Here is a 16,686-nt window from a genome sequence, read left to right on the forward strand (position 1 = left end):
GTGCGGAATCTGCACGTCCTCTCTGTGTCTGCGTGGGTTTCCTCCGGGTGCTCCAGTTTCCTCCGACAGTATGAAAGACGTCCTGGTTAGGTGCATTGGCCGTGCTAAACTCTCCCTCATTGTACTCAAACAGGTGCCGCAGTGTGGCGACTAGAGGATTTTCAGAGTAACTGCATTGCAGTGTTAATTTGTGCTACTTGTGACACTAATAAAAAAACATTAAGAATCCCTCTCCCACTGTCTGTACAACCACTTCAATATGCCTGGAATAAAAAGAAAGAGTAGTCAAATCAAAATCCTTCCTTTATTCCTGAACCATCATTTTTCATGCACATGCATGTTTTCTCTGTTGCTACACTTATTGGTATCCTGGCTAATATTATCCTTCAACGAGAAAGACTAAAACAGACTGTCATCATCACGTTACTCCTTGTTGGAAGCTTGCTGTGTGCATATTGGCAGCACCGTTCTCTGCATTGCAACAGTGCTTGCATTCAAAAATCAGCTGGAAGGCTCTTTGGGATATTCTGAAACCATAAAAGGTACAATACAAGTCTTTTCTTTTCCTTTCCTTTGGCTGCTTGGCACCATGTTGCTGCCCTTCAGCCATTCCCTTCAAAGCAAACTGCAGGAGGCATGAGCTTCCATTTGGCGTTGCTGCTGCCACCATCCCAGCCATGGCATTGCATACACCATGCCACTCACAGGGAAATCTTTAAATGAGCATGAAGAATTTTGTCATGCAAACCACTATTGCCAACGTCCTACTCTTTAGAAGCTGTCCAAATGATGGAGTACATTGAGAGCAGCTGATTCCAAAAATGGGACGTTTTGCTTCAATGGGGCGTTGGTGAGGCAACACCTGGAGTATTATGTGCAGTTTTGGTGTCCTTATCTGAGGACGGATGCCCTTGCTATAGAGGGGGGTGCAGCAAAGGTTTACCAGGCTGATTCCTCGGATAGCAGGTCTGTCATATGAGGAAAGACAGAGTCGGTTTGGATTATATTCACTGGAGTTTAGAAGAGTGAGGGGATCCCACAGAAACTTATAAAATTCTAACAGGGTTAGACAGAAAGAATGTTCCCAATGGGAGTCCAGAACTAGGGGTCATAGTTTGAGGATAAAGGGCAAACCTTTTAGAATTGAGGTGAGGAGAAATTTTTCATCCAGAGGGTGGTGAATGTCTGGAATTCACTACCACAGAAAGTAGTTGAGGCCAAAACATGGTGTGATTTCAAGAAGAAATTAAATATAGCTCTTGAGACTAAAGGGATCAAGGGATCTGGGGGCAAGGCGGGATCAGGATATTGAATTTGATGATCAGCCATGATTGTAATGAATGGCAGGGGAGCAGCCTGGAAGGGCCGAGTGGCCTAATCCTGTTTCTAGTTTCTATGTTTCTGTAACTGAAGGGTCAATAATCAGAGAGCCCAGACTTAAGATGTTTTTTAATTCTTTTGTGGGATGTGGGCATCGCTAGCAAGGGTGGCATTTGTTGTCCATTCCTAATCATCCTTTGGAAGGTGGTGGTGAGCTGTCATCTTGAACCGCTGCAGTCCATGTGGTGTAGGTACAACCACAGTGCTATTAGGAAGAGAGTTCCAGGATTTTAATTCAGAGTGAAGGAACGGTGATGTAGTTCCAAGTTAGAATGGTGCGTGACTTGGAGAGGAACTTGCTGGCCTTGGTGTTCACATGCAATTGCTGCCCTTGTCCTTCCAGATGGGAGAGGTTCTGAGCATGGAAGGTGCTGTCAAAGAAGACGAGTTGCTGCAGTGCATCTGGTACATGGGTACATGCTGCTGCCATTGTGCAGAGTGATGGAGGGAATGAATGTTTAAGGTGCTGAAGAAGTTGCTGATCAAGTGGACTCCTTTGTCCTGGATAGTGTTCAGATGTTTGAGTGTTGTTGGAGCTGCACTCATCCAGGCACCTGGAGAATATTCCATCTCATTCCTGAGTTGTGCCTTGTAGGTGGTGGACAGACTTTGGGCAGTCAAGAGGTGTGTTACTCACTGCAGAATTTTCAACTTCTGACCTGCTCTTGTAACCATATTATTTATATGGCTAGTCCAGTTCAGTTTCTGGCCAATGGTAACCCCCAGGATGTTGATTGTCAAAGGAACTGGAGACAATATGATGAAGATCTTTTCATGCAATGAATGGTTAGGATTTTGAATTCACTGCCTGTTGGGTGATGGAAACAGTTTATAGGAAGTCTATCCTTGAGGATTCAGGACGTCAGGAGGGCAAAAACAGGAGAGTGACATAGCACTTCCTGGTGAAAAACTTCACTCTCTGACTTTACAATCATTCTCCATATTGCTGAAAAGAGAGACATATCACCAAAGTTTTTCATCTTGCACTCATCAGGACAAAGGAAAGAATGCCAAATAATAAAATATCCCACCAATATATACTACTGGAGAAAAGGGGTGCTGATTGGTTGGCAAGTCAATTCTGATTGACTGAGGTATTGCCGTGGAGAAAACAACAAGGATCTATGGACTCGCTAATGCTTCTGAGTAATTCTATAAAGGTGCAAGGCTTGAACATGTTACTTTTGTTTGCAGTGAACAGGTCCCTGCGTATAAATGTATGTTGCTTCCAGCAAAAATAAATGAACTACATTAGCTGCCCAATCGGGAATCACATCTAACAGTAGACATTTTGTTTTGAGTTTTGTAAGTGCGGGCTGGTTCAGTACGGTCTGTACTCTGCCTAAAATGGACAGCCAGAGGAACATGTTGTTTTTTACAATCAGTCATTCATTGGGATTTATGGATTATGTACCTGGCATCACACCAGCAATGCATCTTCCAAGAAGTTGGCTATGATCTGTCAAGCAGAGTTCCCACTGAGTAAAGAAATGCTTTCAGCAACAGCCTTTCACCTGGTCGTGGCTGGAGCTCTTTACTGTAACTGATCAAAGTCTTTCTAGCTTGTCAGTCTCACTAAAGTAACACTCCCACTTGCCTCGGATGACCCTAGCGAGTTGCTAACATGTCAGGAAACTGATGTCCTGGTTGTTAGTTCCAGAATTGAAGGTATTACAGCACTTATCTGCTTGACGAGGGGTTTTCCTACTCTCCTTAGAACCTGGCCAGGTGAAATCCCAAAGAGGTCATAATGGCGTGATGATCCCAACCTGGCATCAGTTTTTTGGAGCTTTAACTCCCAGGATGCACCCAGATCCGCTTCCCCTTGCCTAGGCAATTTCCACCCCTTGGGCGGAATTTTCCCGTCCCACCTGCCACGGGAATCATAGCGGGAGGAACATGAACCATGCAAAGGTCCATTGACCACGGGCAGGATTTTTCTGGTCTTGGGGTGAGCGCAACCAGAAAATCCCACCCCTTGTCTTTGTCAGGAGAGGATGACCACTATATTCATCCACTTGTTTAATTTGCCGATGAAGATTGGAGGCCTGCGTCTTCAGTGGGATGGAATGGCAAAGGAACTGAAAGTAATAGAATGTTGAATTCAATTCCAGCTGTATTATTAATTTTATCATAACATTGCTGTGTGCAAGCAACAATTATCATTAATTTATTGTTGCTGGAGTGTACTTTTGGCTGCCTGTACTCTGTTTTATAATCATTACATATTTATACTAATATTGTTATGATACAGTCATACTTACATTTATTATTGCTGGGAACAGGGAACTGCCTGTGTTATAATAGCATGGATTATTGTTACTATTGGTACATCTGTGTACGTCTTGGGGATCAGAAAATGGGAGAGGTAGATTAATAAGGAATGTCAAGAGATTGTACATGCCAGTATTGTCTTTCACAGAGCTACTAACTTTAAAATAAGTCCTAATAATTCAACAGTGTAGTAAGAAAATGCATTTCATTCATTGCAATCCAGATTTCTTTTTTAAAATTACCTTATAATTACTGACCAGAATGTTCCAACAACTACCAAATTGAGTCTCGTATTAGTAGGAAGTTTATTTCATTTCCACAGCATTGTGTCACAACATTACTTACTTACTTCAGAATAGTTGAACTGCGTCGACCCCTGACTTGATGTGGCTGTCACAGAACAGAGTGCCAGTTTACCTGTCATAAACCCAACTGCCCTCTCATTGACATAAACTGAAGATACAATCCACTCTCCGGTGGGGCAGAGGTAGAGCTTGCTCTATAGGGATTTCCCTACCCCCATCCCCATCCACAAGGATTTATAACATAAAATAGTGATTACAATATCGAGAGAGCCTCTGAACAAGCACAAGTCGAAAGATGCTCATATTTCAGGGTTGCAGGCAAGATCGATTTTTGTAGGTGGTAATTCGTTCGGGCTGAGGGGTAAGATGAACGGCCATAACAGATCAAGGAGACTTGGGCATAAAGTAACAATGAATGGAACTTACTTACACCCAAATGTCTGTGACCTGTTAAGCATCTAATTGGTTTGTCATCTAAATGCTGCATATCCCTGGGCTTGAATCCAGTGGGAAGTCGAGGCTTTGCTCTTCATTACATGGTTCTCTTTATGACCGGTATGACCGGCAAGAACTTTGGGTCAGTGGTGTGTAGCACAAATCTGAAATAAAGCTCTGCTACAAAAGCATTGCGTTTGACATTACAAACTGGGTGTTCCGCCAGACTGGTTTTCCTCAGCTCCTACTTGCCCAATTGAAACAACTGGGAGCGCATTGCACTCGTCAAATAATCGTCTCCATCAAATCAAATTCTTTTTAAAATAGTTCAGCGCTTCCTTCTCAATTGTGTTTCTTTTCCTTTTGTCAGGATATTCCATCCTTCAGGTAATCATGGAAGCTGCCGTCCAGAACAACTGGCAAGTTACAGCGAAATCAGTTGGAAGCATCACCGATGTGATAGAATACAGGAGAATCTTTGAGGAAATGGACAAAAGACAAGAGAGAAGATATTTAATAGACTGTGAACTGAACCGACTGAATGCTATTTTGGATCAGGTAACCTCTATTTGTGTAATATCTCCTTCAACAAAAAAATAAATAAATGATTGCTTTGTATTCACTGTAGTGGCACTGTGATCCTGTTAAACCCAGTGTTGGTAATGCAATAGCAGGCCTTTCTGTTCTAATGCAAAGCCACATCCATCCTCGCATCCCCAGCGGACTACCTACTGATAATGTCCAATTTACTCAGCAAGAATCCTGTAATCCTGCTCTCTTCGAGTTCCTGCTCCATATACACATTATAAGAGGATCACTCTAATAGCATTAGCGTTGGTGGTGCTGGTTGTGGAAGATTGTGAGCTCAATTGAATAATGTGGGGTTTTTTTTGAAGGTCAACTCACAAGGTTTATAGCCATGGTTATAATGTGTTACTTACATCTACTTTCATCCTGCTTTTCACTGCAGCTGTTAAAGTGGAAATAAGTCTCTCTATACACAGGCGAGTGTGAGCCCGCTGCATCACTTGGGTTGATTACTTCTATTCTTCTTAATTGATAAGATCTGATCGGGCGGTTAGCTCTTCAATCAGTAGAAGAACAGCAGAAGTGCTCTGAGGCTTTCCATAAAAGCAAGCGAAAAGGCAAGCCTTGTAATTGTGCGGCAAACTCAAAGTGAGGAGGATATCACTCAGAGGCAATCTGGTTTAGGAAACTGCTTGTAGAATTGGAGCAGTGCCAATAGCCAGACTTTTGTTGCAGGTGTAATTAAAATTCCCCCACAGTGTCGGTGCTAATATATAGCATAACAATTGCATCAAAAAAAATCTTTCAATGCCACAATTATCATTAATCTTACCTGAAGCTATGTAACTCTAATTCCTTCCACTTGAATATATTTGAAGAAATATATGCTGCTTTATGTTGAGCTGCATTCAAGAGAAATCTCATTCCTTAGAATGTACAAGAATATTTTCAATGTATTGAAAAAAAATGGTTTAAGCGATGTTACTGATGACACGTTAAAAATCAATTGAGCAAAAAACATGATTAATGGATGATTAATTCGTGCCTCACAAATTTGATAGAATTTTTTGAGGAGGTAACTAAGTGTGTTGATGAAGGTAGGGCAGTTGATGTCATATACATGGATTTTAGTAAGGCGTTTGATAAGGTCCCCCATGGTCGGCTTATGATGAAAGTGAGGAGGTGTGGGATAGAGGGAAAGTTGGCCGATTGGATAGGTAACTGGCTGTCTGACCGAAGACAGAGGGTGGTGGTCGATGGAAAATTTTCGGATTGGAGGCAGGTTGCTAGCGGTGTGCCGCAGGGATCAGTGCTTGGTCCTCTGCTCTTTGTGATTTTTATTAATGACTTAGAGGAGGGGGCTGAAGGGTGGATCAGTAAATTTGCTGATGACACCAAGATTGGTGTAGTGGATGAGGTGGAGGGCTGTTGTAGGCTGCAAAGAGACATAGATAGGATGCAAAGCTGGGCTGAAAAATGGCAAATGGAGTTTAACCCTGATAAATGTGAGGTGATTCATTTTGGTAGGACAAATTTAAATGTGGATTACAGGGTCAAAGGTAGGGTTCTGAAGACTGTGGAGGAACAGAGAGATCTTGGGGTCCATATCCACAGATCTCTAAAGGTTGCCAGTCAAGTGGATAGAGCTGTGAAGAAGGCCTATAGTGTGTTAGCTTTTATTAACAGGGGGTTGGAGTTTAAGAGCCGTGGGGTTATGCTGCAACTGTACAGGACCTTGGTGAGACCACATTTGGAATATTGTGTGCAGTTCTGGTCACCTCACTATAAGAAAGATGTGGAAGCGCTGGAAAGAGTGCAGAGGAGATTTACCAGGATGCTGCCTGGTTTGGAGGGTAGGTCATATGAGGAAAGGTTGAGGGAGCTAGGGCTGTTCTCTCTGGAGCGGAGGAGGCTGAGGGGAGACTTAATAGAGGTGTATAAAATGATGAAGGGGATAGATAGAGTGAACGTTCAAAGACTATTTCCTCAGGTGGATGGAGCTATTACAAGGGGGCATAACTATAGGGTTCGTGGTGGGAGATACAGGACGGATATCAGAGGTAGGTTCTTTACGCAGAGAGTGGTTGGGGTGTGGAATGGACTGCCTGCAGTGATAGTGGAGTCAGACACTTTAGAAACATTTAAGCGGTTATTGGATAGGCACATGGAGCACACCAGGATGATAGGGAGTGGGATAGCTTGATCTTGGTTTCAGATAAAGCTCGGCACAACATCGTGGGCCGAAGGGCCTGTTCTGTGCTGTACTGTTCTATGTTCTATCTTTGAATCTGGCAGGAAAGACCAATGATGCTGAATGTTTTGGAAAATTTACATTATTGAAGCATTACAGGAAAGGAGTTGTTACTGCGGAAAAAGGGTTGATGCTACTAATTCAGGGGATAGGAAAAAAGAACAAGGGAATGGGTGGATGTAATATTAGAAGCTGATAGAATCTAATGATTCGAAGCTGAGGAGTATACCAGTTGCCAGCCACTAGAATCATAGAATTCGTACAGTGCGGAAAGAGGCCATTTGGCCCAGCAATCCTGCACCGACAACAATCCCACCCAGGCCCTATCCCCATAACCCCACATATTTACCCTGCTAATCTCTCTGACACTAAGGGGTAATTTAGCATGGCCAGTCCACCTAGCCCACACATCTTTGGACTGTGGGAGGAAACCGGAACGCCCGGAGGAAACACATACCAACACGGAGAGAATGTGCAAACTCCACATAGACAGTGACCCAAGCCGGAAATTGAACCTGGGTCCCTAGCTCTGTGAGGCAGCAGTGCTAACCACTGTGCCACCGTGCTGCCCCTAGGAAAAAAAGGCCCATAGAATAAAATGAGATGGTAAAAACAGGGTGATTTTCTACATCTCTGATTACACAGTCGGATGTGGAGATGCCGGCGTTGGAATGGGGTAAACACAGAAAGATGTCTCACAACACCAGGTTAAAGTCCAACAGGTTTATTTGGTAGCAAAAGCCAACAGTGGCTTTTGCTACCAAATAAACCTGTTGGACTTTAACCTGGTGTTGTGAGACTTCTTACACAGTCGGAGACAGGCTTTAAGACACTGTTCCCATTGAAAATGTCGAAAATGCACACTGATTCTTCTAGATTTTGGGGATTTCTTTCCAGAGAAGCCACATTTTCGTAATTCAAATTCTCCCTGTCCAATCCTACTTTCCTATCAAGTGATTTTATTTTATAGTGTGCAAACCAACCTGAATAGCCACAGGGCAGGGCACCATCAAATTGGGAAATAAAAGGCAGGAGTTAAAGTAACTCCAGAATTAATCCAATGCCTTTTTTGAGGAGTTCCCTAGCATCGTGGAGCACCTGTGACTGGTGTCTACAGAGGTTGCTGGAGTGCAACCAATACAGTTTCACACAAGCGAATATTAGCAAAAATGAAAGTGCACAGAATTGGAAATATCCTTGTGCAATGGGTTGTTAATTGGTTGGGAGGAAAGAGACAGTTTAAGTTTTAACGTTTATTTATTAGTGTCACAAGTCAGCTTACATTAACACTGCAATGAAGTTAACTGTGAAAATCCCCTAGTCGCCACATTCCAGCACCTGTTCGGGTACACTGAGGGAGAATTTTGCATGCTAATATATCTATCCAGCATGTCTTTCAAACCATGGGGGGAAACCGGAGCACCTGAAAGAAACCTCTGCAGACGCAGGGAGAACGTGCAGACTCCGCTCAGACAGTGACCCAAGCCGGGAATTGAACCCGGATCCCTGGCGCTGTGAGGCAGCAGTGCTAACCACTGTGCTGCCCCAAAAGCTCGGGATAAATGACACACTCTGATTGGTGGAAGGCGGCAAGTAGTGTTTTCCAGGGATCTGTACAAAATCTTCAGCTTTTCACTACATAACATTAATGACATTGATCAAGGGATATAGGGATGGAATGTAGTCTGTGCATGCCTGAACCAGGAGGCCTGATGCCAGCTTTGAATTTTATGCCTATTGTGCATTTATAGGCAGATCATGAATTGCATTGAATGTGCTGAATATTGGGCTACTTGTCTTACTAACTGCTACCCAATAGCTCCTGAGAGGAAAACAAGATGGTGGGACAACTGTGATGACTGGAGCACTCCTGCTCCTCCCAGCTTCACAGAAAATATTTTTAAAAAGACATTTTAACAACATGGACCATTAATTGGCAGTCATATGGGCCACTAAATTCTGAACAGAACAGTCCAGGTACCTGTTCCATTTAACATACACTAATTTATAGAAGAGTTCTTCATGGTGGGAATGGTGTCCTCTCAGTCAGCATCATAGTGAAGCGGTCTGGGAACAGTGTCCTTTCAGTTAGCTTTGATGGGAAGCAATCTTGGAAAAGTGACCTCGCAGACAGTAACCTGCAGTGAAGAGGATCTGGGAATGGTGTCCTCTCAGTCGGCGTAGCAGTGAAGCAGTCGGGGAACAGTGTCCTCGTAGTCAGCATCGCAGTGAGCAGTCATGATTTTAAAGTATTATTTTTGTGGAAGAGGAGATTAACTGAGAAACCACACAAATAAGTGAAAGTCAGGGTCATTTCAATAAATTAATGTAAATAAGTAAAGTAGGGTAAGGGAAGTAAAGTTGGCATAAGAGAGGAAATTTAATAGTATTCTAATTACTTTGCCCCTTGGTGGAGGGATAAATGACTCGGAGGTATAAATTTAAGGTTCGAGGCAGGAAGTTTAGAGGAGATGTGAGGAAAAAGCTTTCTCCCAAAAGGTGATGGGATTCTGGAACTCACTATGTGAAAGAGTGATGGAGGCAGAAACCCTCATAACATTTAAGAAGTATTTAGATGTGCACTTGTGATGCCAAGGTATACATGTTGATGGGCTAAGTACTGGAAATTGGGATTAGAATAGTGAGGAGGTTTGTCTTTGACCAGCGCAGGCTTGATGGACCCAAAGGCCTTTGTCTGTGCAGTAGACCTCTTTGATTCTATAACATAGATTAGGCGATCATTAACATGTATAAGGGGTCTTATACCTGTTGAAGTTGCCTGCCTGGGATACCCAAAAAATAGACCGAATGAATTTAGCTGTGGGTCAAATGCCTGGGTAGATTGAGTGCAGGCCAAATGTACATGCATTGTGCCCTTTTCACCCCCAAAATCACATATTCAAGTTTGAGATAGCACTAAGGTAGGAAACAGTATGTTGTGGTGATGGAAGCAGGAAATTACAAAGGGGCATGGTGAGTGAACAAAACTATGACAGTTGAAACTTGATATTCATAGTGTAGTGTCATCAACTTTGAATCAGAAGAGCTTCTTAATAGTGCAAGGCAAGAAACTGAGGAGCAAAAGGATGTAAGTGCAAATGTATAAAAATCTCTAAAAAGTACTGCATAGAGTCAAAAAGTGATGTAAAATTCTAATGGATTCTTGACCTTTCTTTGAAGGTGGATTTAACACAAAAGTGCGGAGGTTGTGCATCATTTGTGGAATCTTGGTCTGATCTCATCTGATGTACTGTATTAAATTTTGAGGAATAAGAAATATTGGCCTTGGAAGACTTTGTACAGCCCTGATTCACCAGTATAATAGCCCTGTCTCATTGTGTTGGCTAAAAAATTTATAGCGTGACTACACTTTCACATTTGTTCAAACGTTTTCACAGGTTATTCTTTTCTTTTCTGACACAGGCAGTAAATGTTGGCAAAAATATCCGAGGTTACCACTACATGTTGGCTACTCTGGTAAGTGTTTTCTTTGTGGTTGAGTGATAGATGTATGGCAAGACAGAGCCATGGGATAGCTAAATGGTACATGAGAGTTAGAAATTGATCTTTACCTCAGAGTTCACCTCTAACCCAGACTAATGGACAGTTGACTGGGAGGAGCCATGTAAGGTTAATTTGGGAACTCTGAATTCAATGTCAAGCAATTATTGTCCCACAGGACCTAACTGACCATTGGCTAAGGTGTGTAAGATATGGAAAATGTTGCACTCATGTCGTGGGAGGTCTGCTTCTGAAATTAGCCAATGGGCACATTGTCAGAGTCAAAGTAGAGAGAACTTTACTCTGCACCAAACCATGTTATACCTGACAAAACAAAATACTGTTGATGCTGGAATTTCTTTTCCTCTATTCCTTCATGGGATGTGAACATCGCAGGCAAAGTCAGTGTTTGTTGTCCATCCGTAATTGCCCTTGAACTGAGGGATTTGCTAAGCCATTTCAGAGGGCAGTTCAGATCAAACCACATTGCTGTGGTCTGGAGTCACATGTAGGCCAGGCCAAGTAAGGATGGCAGATTTTCTTCCCTAAAGGTCATTAGTGAACCAGATGGATTTTTACAACAATTGATTATAGTTTCATGGTCACCCTTATGAAGAGTAGCTTTCAATTCCCGATTTATTAATTAAACTTAAGTTCCACCAGCTGCCATGGTGGAATTTGAAACCATGTCCCTAGAGCATTAGGCTGGGTCTCAGGATTACTAGCCCAGTGACATCACCACTGTACCACTGTCTTCTTCGAGACAAAAGTGGAGATGATATTGGAGGTGATTGAGGAATGGACCACTGTGTCGGAGAGGGAACGATCCCTTTGGACTGCTGAATGCGGACGGGAAGAGATGGTTGGTAGTGGCATCATGCAGGAGGTGGCAGAAATAGCAAAGGATGATCCATTCAACACAAAAGGTAGTAGGGTGGTGTAGGGTCCATTCGTTCCTTAGAATAGACAAATGCAGCACTTGGTACGATTTTTAAAAATGATTTTCTTGATTGAATAAAACTTAAAATTAAAACTGCAGAAACAAAAATAAAGAGAGAAGTTAACTTGGAGAAACTGGCTTTTTACCGCCAGCACCCTGTGCTAGTCTTGAATACTCACTGAACGTGAAAACAAGACTGAACACTGAACTCAAAAACACGCACTGAAATGCACAATATATGCTATTCGTAATCTGTTATTGAAATTGCTAGTACAAACTGTGTCCCTAACTTTCATAAACAATTGGCAGCTGTGTGGCCGTAAAAGCTTCTGTTTTAGCTTATGAGAAAGCTTTGCTTGAAGGATTACTTTCAAAGAATGCAGTCAACTTTCCAAACTCATCCCAGCATTCCCAGCTGAGTTTTAAAATGTGGCGAAGTTAACTTTAAAGCTTAGCATAGTTAGTTACATAGGCAGAAATACCTTGAAATGAAGTCTTTTAACTGGAGCAAACCATACAAAGGATCCCACAGGTGAAAGATGATGACATGGGAACATTGGAATCGGCCATTGAGCCTGTTCTGCCATTCAATGAGATCATGGCTGATCTGTGACCGAACTCCATATACCTGCCTTTGGCCTATTTCCCTCAATATCTTTACTTAACAAAATGTTATCTATCTCAGATTTAAAGACTGACCTAGCATCAACTGACATTTGTGGAAGAGAGTTCCAAACCTCTTGTGTGTACAAGTGTTTCCCAATGCCTCACCTGAACAGTCTGGTCCTAAATTTTAGGCTGTGTTCCCTAGTTCTAGAATCTCCAACCAGTGGAAATAGTTTATCTTTATCTACCCTGTCTTTTCCTGTTAATATCTTGAAGACTCCGATCAGACCACCTCTTAACTTTCTAAATTCTAGAGAAAACAGGTCTAATTCGTATAATTCCCCCCTCATTATTAAACCCCTGAAGTCCAAGTATCATTCTTGTAAACGTATGCTGCACTCCCTCCAAGGCCACTATACCCTTCCTAAGGTATGGTGCCCAGATTTGTTCACGGTACTCCAAGTGTGGTCTGACCAGGGTTTTGTATAGCTCAGCATAACTTCTGCTGTTTTATACTCCAGTCTGCTAAATATAAGGGCCAGCATTCCATTAGCCTTCTTGATTATTTTCTGCACCTGTTTGTGGCATTTTAAAGATCTAGGCACCTGAACCCCCAAGTTTCTTTGGACATCCATTGTAGTTAACTTAATACCATCTAGAAATAACTCTGACCTCCTTTTTTGGTCCAAAATGAATAACCTCACACACTCTTAGATTGAAATTAATCTACCACAATTTTGACCATTCACCTAGTCTATCAATATCCCTATCGTGGTTCTGGGAGGGAGGGAAAGAATGAGAGAGTAGGAGCCCAGCAAATGGGGCAAGTGTGGTCAAGGGCTTCCTCAACCATGAAGGGACAGACTCTTCAGTTGAGGCAAAGAAGGGATATCAGAAGAGCTTACACAAAAAGGTTGTATCATCAGAATAGGTGCAATGATGAATGGATTGGTGTCTTTGCAGGAAGCAGCTTGTGAGGAAGTACAGTCAGTGTAGGTGTGGGAGTGGATGGGCTTCCAGTGTATATTGGTTGATAGCCCATCCCTAGAAATAGAGAACGAAAAGTCAAGGAAAGAAAGAAGAGCTGAATTTTACAGTCTCATCATGGTGATAGTGGGGCTGGAAAATGCAGCCAGCCATTCAAAAGACTTCAGCAGAAGTGGAAATCTCACTGGTGGAAAATTCCACCCATTGGTTGCAAATTATGCTCTGGTTCCATATGAGAAAGCCCTGAAAATGTTCACACATGTGCAAAGTTCTAGCCCAGCCAATAATTTATGGGCCTCAAGATTAAAGGTTTATCAGGACCCTCAAAGATTTAAACTTTAAAGAAATAAGTTATAGAGTCATAGAGGTTTACAGCATGGAAACAGGCCCTTCGGCCCAACTTGACCATGCTGCCCTTTTTTTTAAACCCCTAAGCTAGTCCCAATTGCCCATATTTGGCCCATATCCCTCTATACCCATCTTACTCATGTAACTGTCTAAATGCTTTTTAAAAGACAAAATTGTACCCGCCTCTACTACTACCTCTGGCAGCTTGTTCCAGACACTCACCACCATCTGAGTGAAAAAATTGCTCTCTAGTTTTAGACTCCCCTACCTTTGAGAAAAGATATTGACTTTCTAGCTGATCTATGCACCTCATTGTTTTATAGACCTCTATAAGATTGCCCCTCAGCCTCCTACGCTCCAGAGAAAAAAGTCCCAGTCTATCCAGCCTCTCCTTATAACTCAAACCATCAAGTGCCAGTAGCGTCCTAGTAAATCTTTTCTGCACACTTTCTAGTTTAATAATATCCTTTCTATAATAGGGTGACCAGAACTGTACACAGTATTCCAAGTGTGGCCTTACCAGTTAAAAAAATACCTGAGCACTTTTTAATTCTAAGTGTGATGCCAAGTTCAAATTGAGTTGGAGGCCCTCCCTTAGCTGCAGTTATATAAAGTTAAAGTTTATTTATTAGTCACAAGTAGGCTTACAATAACACTGCAAAGAAAATCCCCTAGTTGCCACACTCAACGCCTGTTTGGGTACACTGAGAATAATTTAACATGGTCAAAGCACCGAACCAGTATGTCTTTTGGACTGTGGGAGGAAACTGGAGCACCTGGAGGAAACCCACGGAGACACTGGGAGAACGTGCAGACTCCACACAGACAGTGACTGAAGTCGGGAATCGAACCCAGATCCTGGCATTGTGAGGCAGCAGTGCTGACCACTGTGCCACCGTGCACTATCTGGGTTTGAGTCTGAAGTCATTCTTTCATCATTACAACATGAAAAGTGTTTCACTATAAACATAAATCATGGTATAACTGCATTCTGACATTATCTGAGAAAATACATCCTGCTTGGTAATTCCTGAGATAAGAACGGTGGGCAATTTCACAATTCACTGGGCAACTCAGAAAATCTATAGAAGTAGATATTTGCAAAATAAATGTTTCTGCAGTTTTATTTTCATCAGGTCTGCTGGAGAGTATGGAATCCAGTAAGGATTTTGAATCAGGCCTGAAGAAATCCTATCCAGTTTATTGCTCTGCAAATATTTCACGATTGATATTTTGTCAGTTATTAGTTGGACCTTCTCAACTCAATCATGCATGTGGTGCTTGCAAATGATTGCCCTTTCTCCCTCATGCTAGGAAAGAGTAATACATTGCCTTTGGTACAATTTTGCCTGAACACTAGCAGCAGCTGAGGTAATGTAGCAAATCAAAACAGTGCAGAATTTGCTAATTAGACAGTAAAGAACACAGCTTTGCCACATGTCAAAACTGTATTGTCAACATCAGTTTTAAGCAAATGACTTTGAGTTCATTAGTCTCTGCAAAAACAGGCCTAAGTTTTTCTTTGATAAATCATTGTGATGCTTAATTTTCCACCGCTGTTTGTGAAACTTTCTTCACAGCAGCAAGTGTAACGCAACAAGAAATGGTTCTAAGGCTGCATGGTGCTGTCTTTACTGTACATTTTACAGCTCATTCATCATTAGCCCTGTTCAATGATTCATTTATATGGTGGGCAGAGATTTTGCTGACACTTTCCTTCAGGACGATTTCGCTGCACTTGTTGCTTCTCTTGAAGCATTTTCCTTTCATACATCAGGGGCTTTGGCCGCAATAAGTGAAAATAACCAATGAAATTGCAACATTAACTGCGTGAGCGTTCGAAGCAGGGCAACCTGATCGAGGGACATGGATGGAGTGTATAAGGAGCAGCTGTTCCCTTTATTTGAAGGGTCAGTCACAAGGGGACATAGGTTCAAGGCGAGGGGTAGGAGGTTTAGGGGAATGTGTGGAAAAACTTTTTTACCCAGAGGGTGGTGATGGTCTGGAATGCACTGCCTGCAAGGGTGGTAGAGGCGGGTTGCCTCACATCCTTTAAAAAGTACCTGGATGAGCACTTGGCACAGCATAACACTCAGGGCTGACCGATGGGATTAGTTGCGAGTTCAGGTGTTTGTAATGTGTCAGTACAGACTTTATGGGCCAAAGGGCCTCTTCAATACTGTATGATTCTATGATTTCAAGGTTATTATTCAGTCTCAGGGCTCAGCTTTGGTTGCTATAGCTATAGAGTTATAGAGACATAGAAAAGGCCATTTCATTCATCAATCCATTACTGGCACTCTGTAGAGCTATCCAATCAGTTCCAGCCTTGTAAGTTTATTTCCCTTTAAAATCCATCAAATTTCCTTTTGAAATATTGATCAGTTCCATTTCCACCACCATCAGGGGTTCCAGGTCATTACCACTCACTGCGTCAAAAAGTCATTTCTTAATCTCCCTGCAGCATTTCTTGCCCAAATTCTGTGCCTCCCAGCCATGGTACCATCAGCTAATGGGGACAGATTTTCATGACATACTTATCTAAACCTGCCATAATCTAGTACACCTCTAGCAAATGTCCCCTCAATGACCTTTGCTTCAAAGGGAAAACTCCAGCTTCATGCCTGGTAAATCTCCTCTACACCCTCTGAAGGATCTTCATTCACCTGTGGTGAGCAGGACTGAATGCAAAACTCTAATTTTGGACTAACCACAACCCTATAGGGGTGGAGCATAACCTCCCTGCTTTTGTACTCAATGGGTGGAATTTTATGAGATTGATTCTAAGGCCCTGATTTTACCAGCACTCCCACCCCAGAATCGGGGCGGGCGAGGCGCGCAGAACAGCATTCTCCGCTGGCCTTGGGTGTGCCTCCGGCGGATGTGCCGGTAAAATTCCGGCATAAACGTCCAACTAGCGTGAAAATGGGAGAATTCCTGATCCGTATTTTGGGTGAGTTTCCATGACCAATCTTATGTACATAGTCTCTGAAAAAATGGGCTAGTCAGTTTCGAGCCACTAGAGGTTGTCGGCTGGGCTTAATTCGCCAGCCAGCCTGTAGAGGGGGGTATTGCGCATGTGCAGACCTCTGATGCTGCACATGCACATTAGACATCCCGAGAGCCATCAG

At 42.6% G+C, this 16,686-nt stretch overlaps 1 protein-coding gene across 1 annotated transcript in view; it reads left to right on the forward strand.

The window, feature by feature from the left end:
- The window catches only part of LOC144492349 (glutamate receptor 3-like), a 400,257-nt gene that overhangs the window by 164,165 nt on the left and 219,406 nt on the right, over nucleotides 1-16,686 (forward strand). Inside the window, exons 4-5 of the mRNA XM_078210344.1 lie at nucleotides 4,765-4,952; nucleotides 10,597-10,650. Coding sequence (XP_078066470.1) covers nucleotides 4,765-4,952; nucleotides 10,597-10,650 — 242 coding nt within the window. The remainder of the gene's footprint in view (nucleotides 1-4,764; nucleotides 4,953-10,596; nucleotides 10,651-16,686) is intronic.

Source organism: Mustelus asterias, chromosome 4 (assembly GCF_964213995.1).
Source record: "Mustelus asterias chromosome 4, sMusAst1.hap1.1, whole genome shotgun sequence".
Classification (NCBI taxonomy): Eukaryota; Metazoa; Chordata; class Chondrichthyes; order Carcharhiniformes; family Triakidae; genus Mustelus; species Mustelus asterias.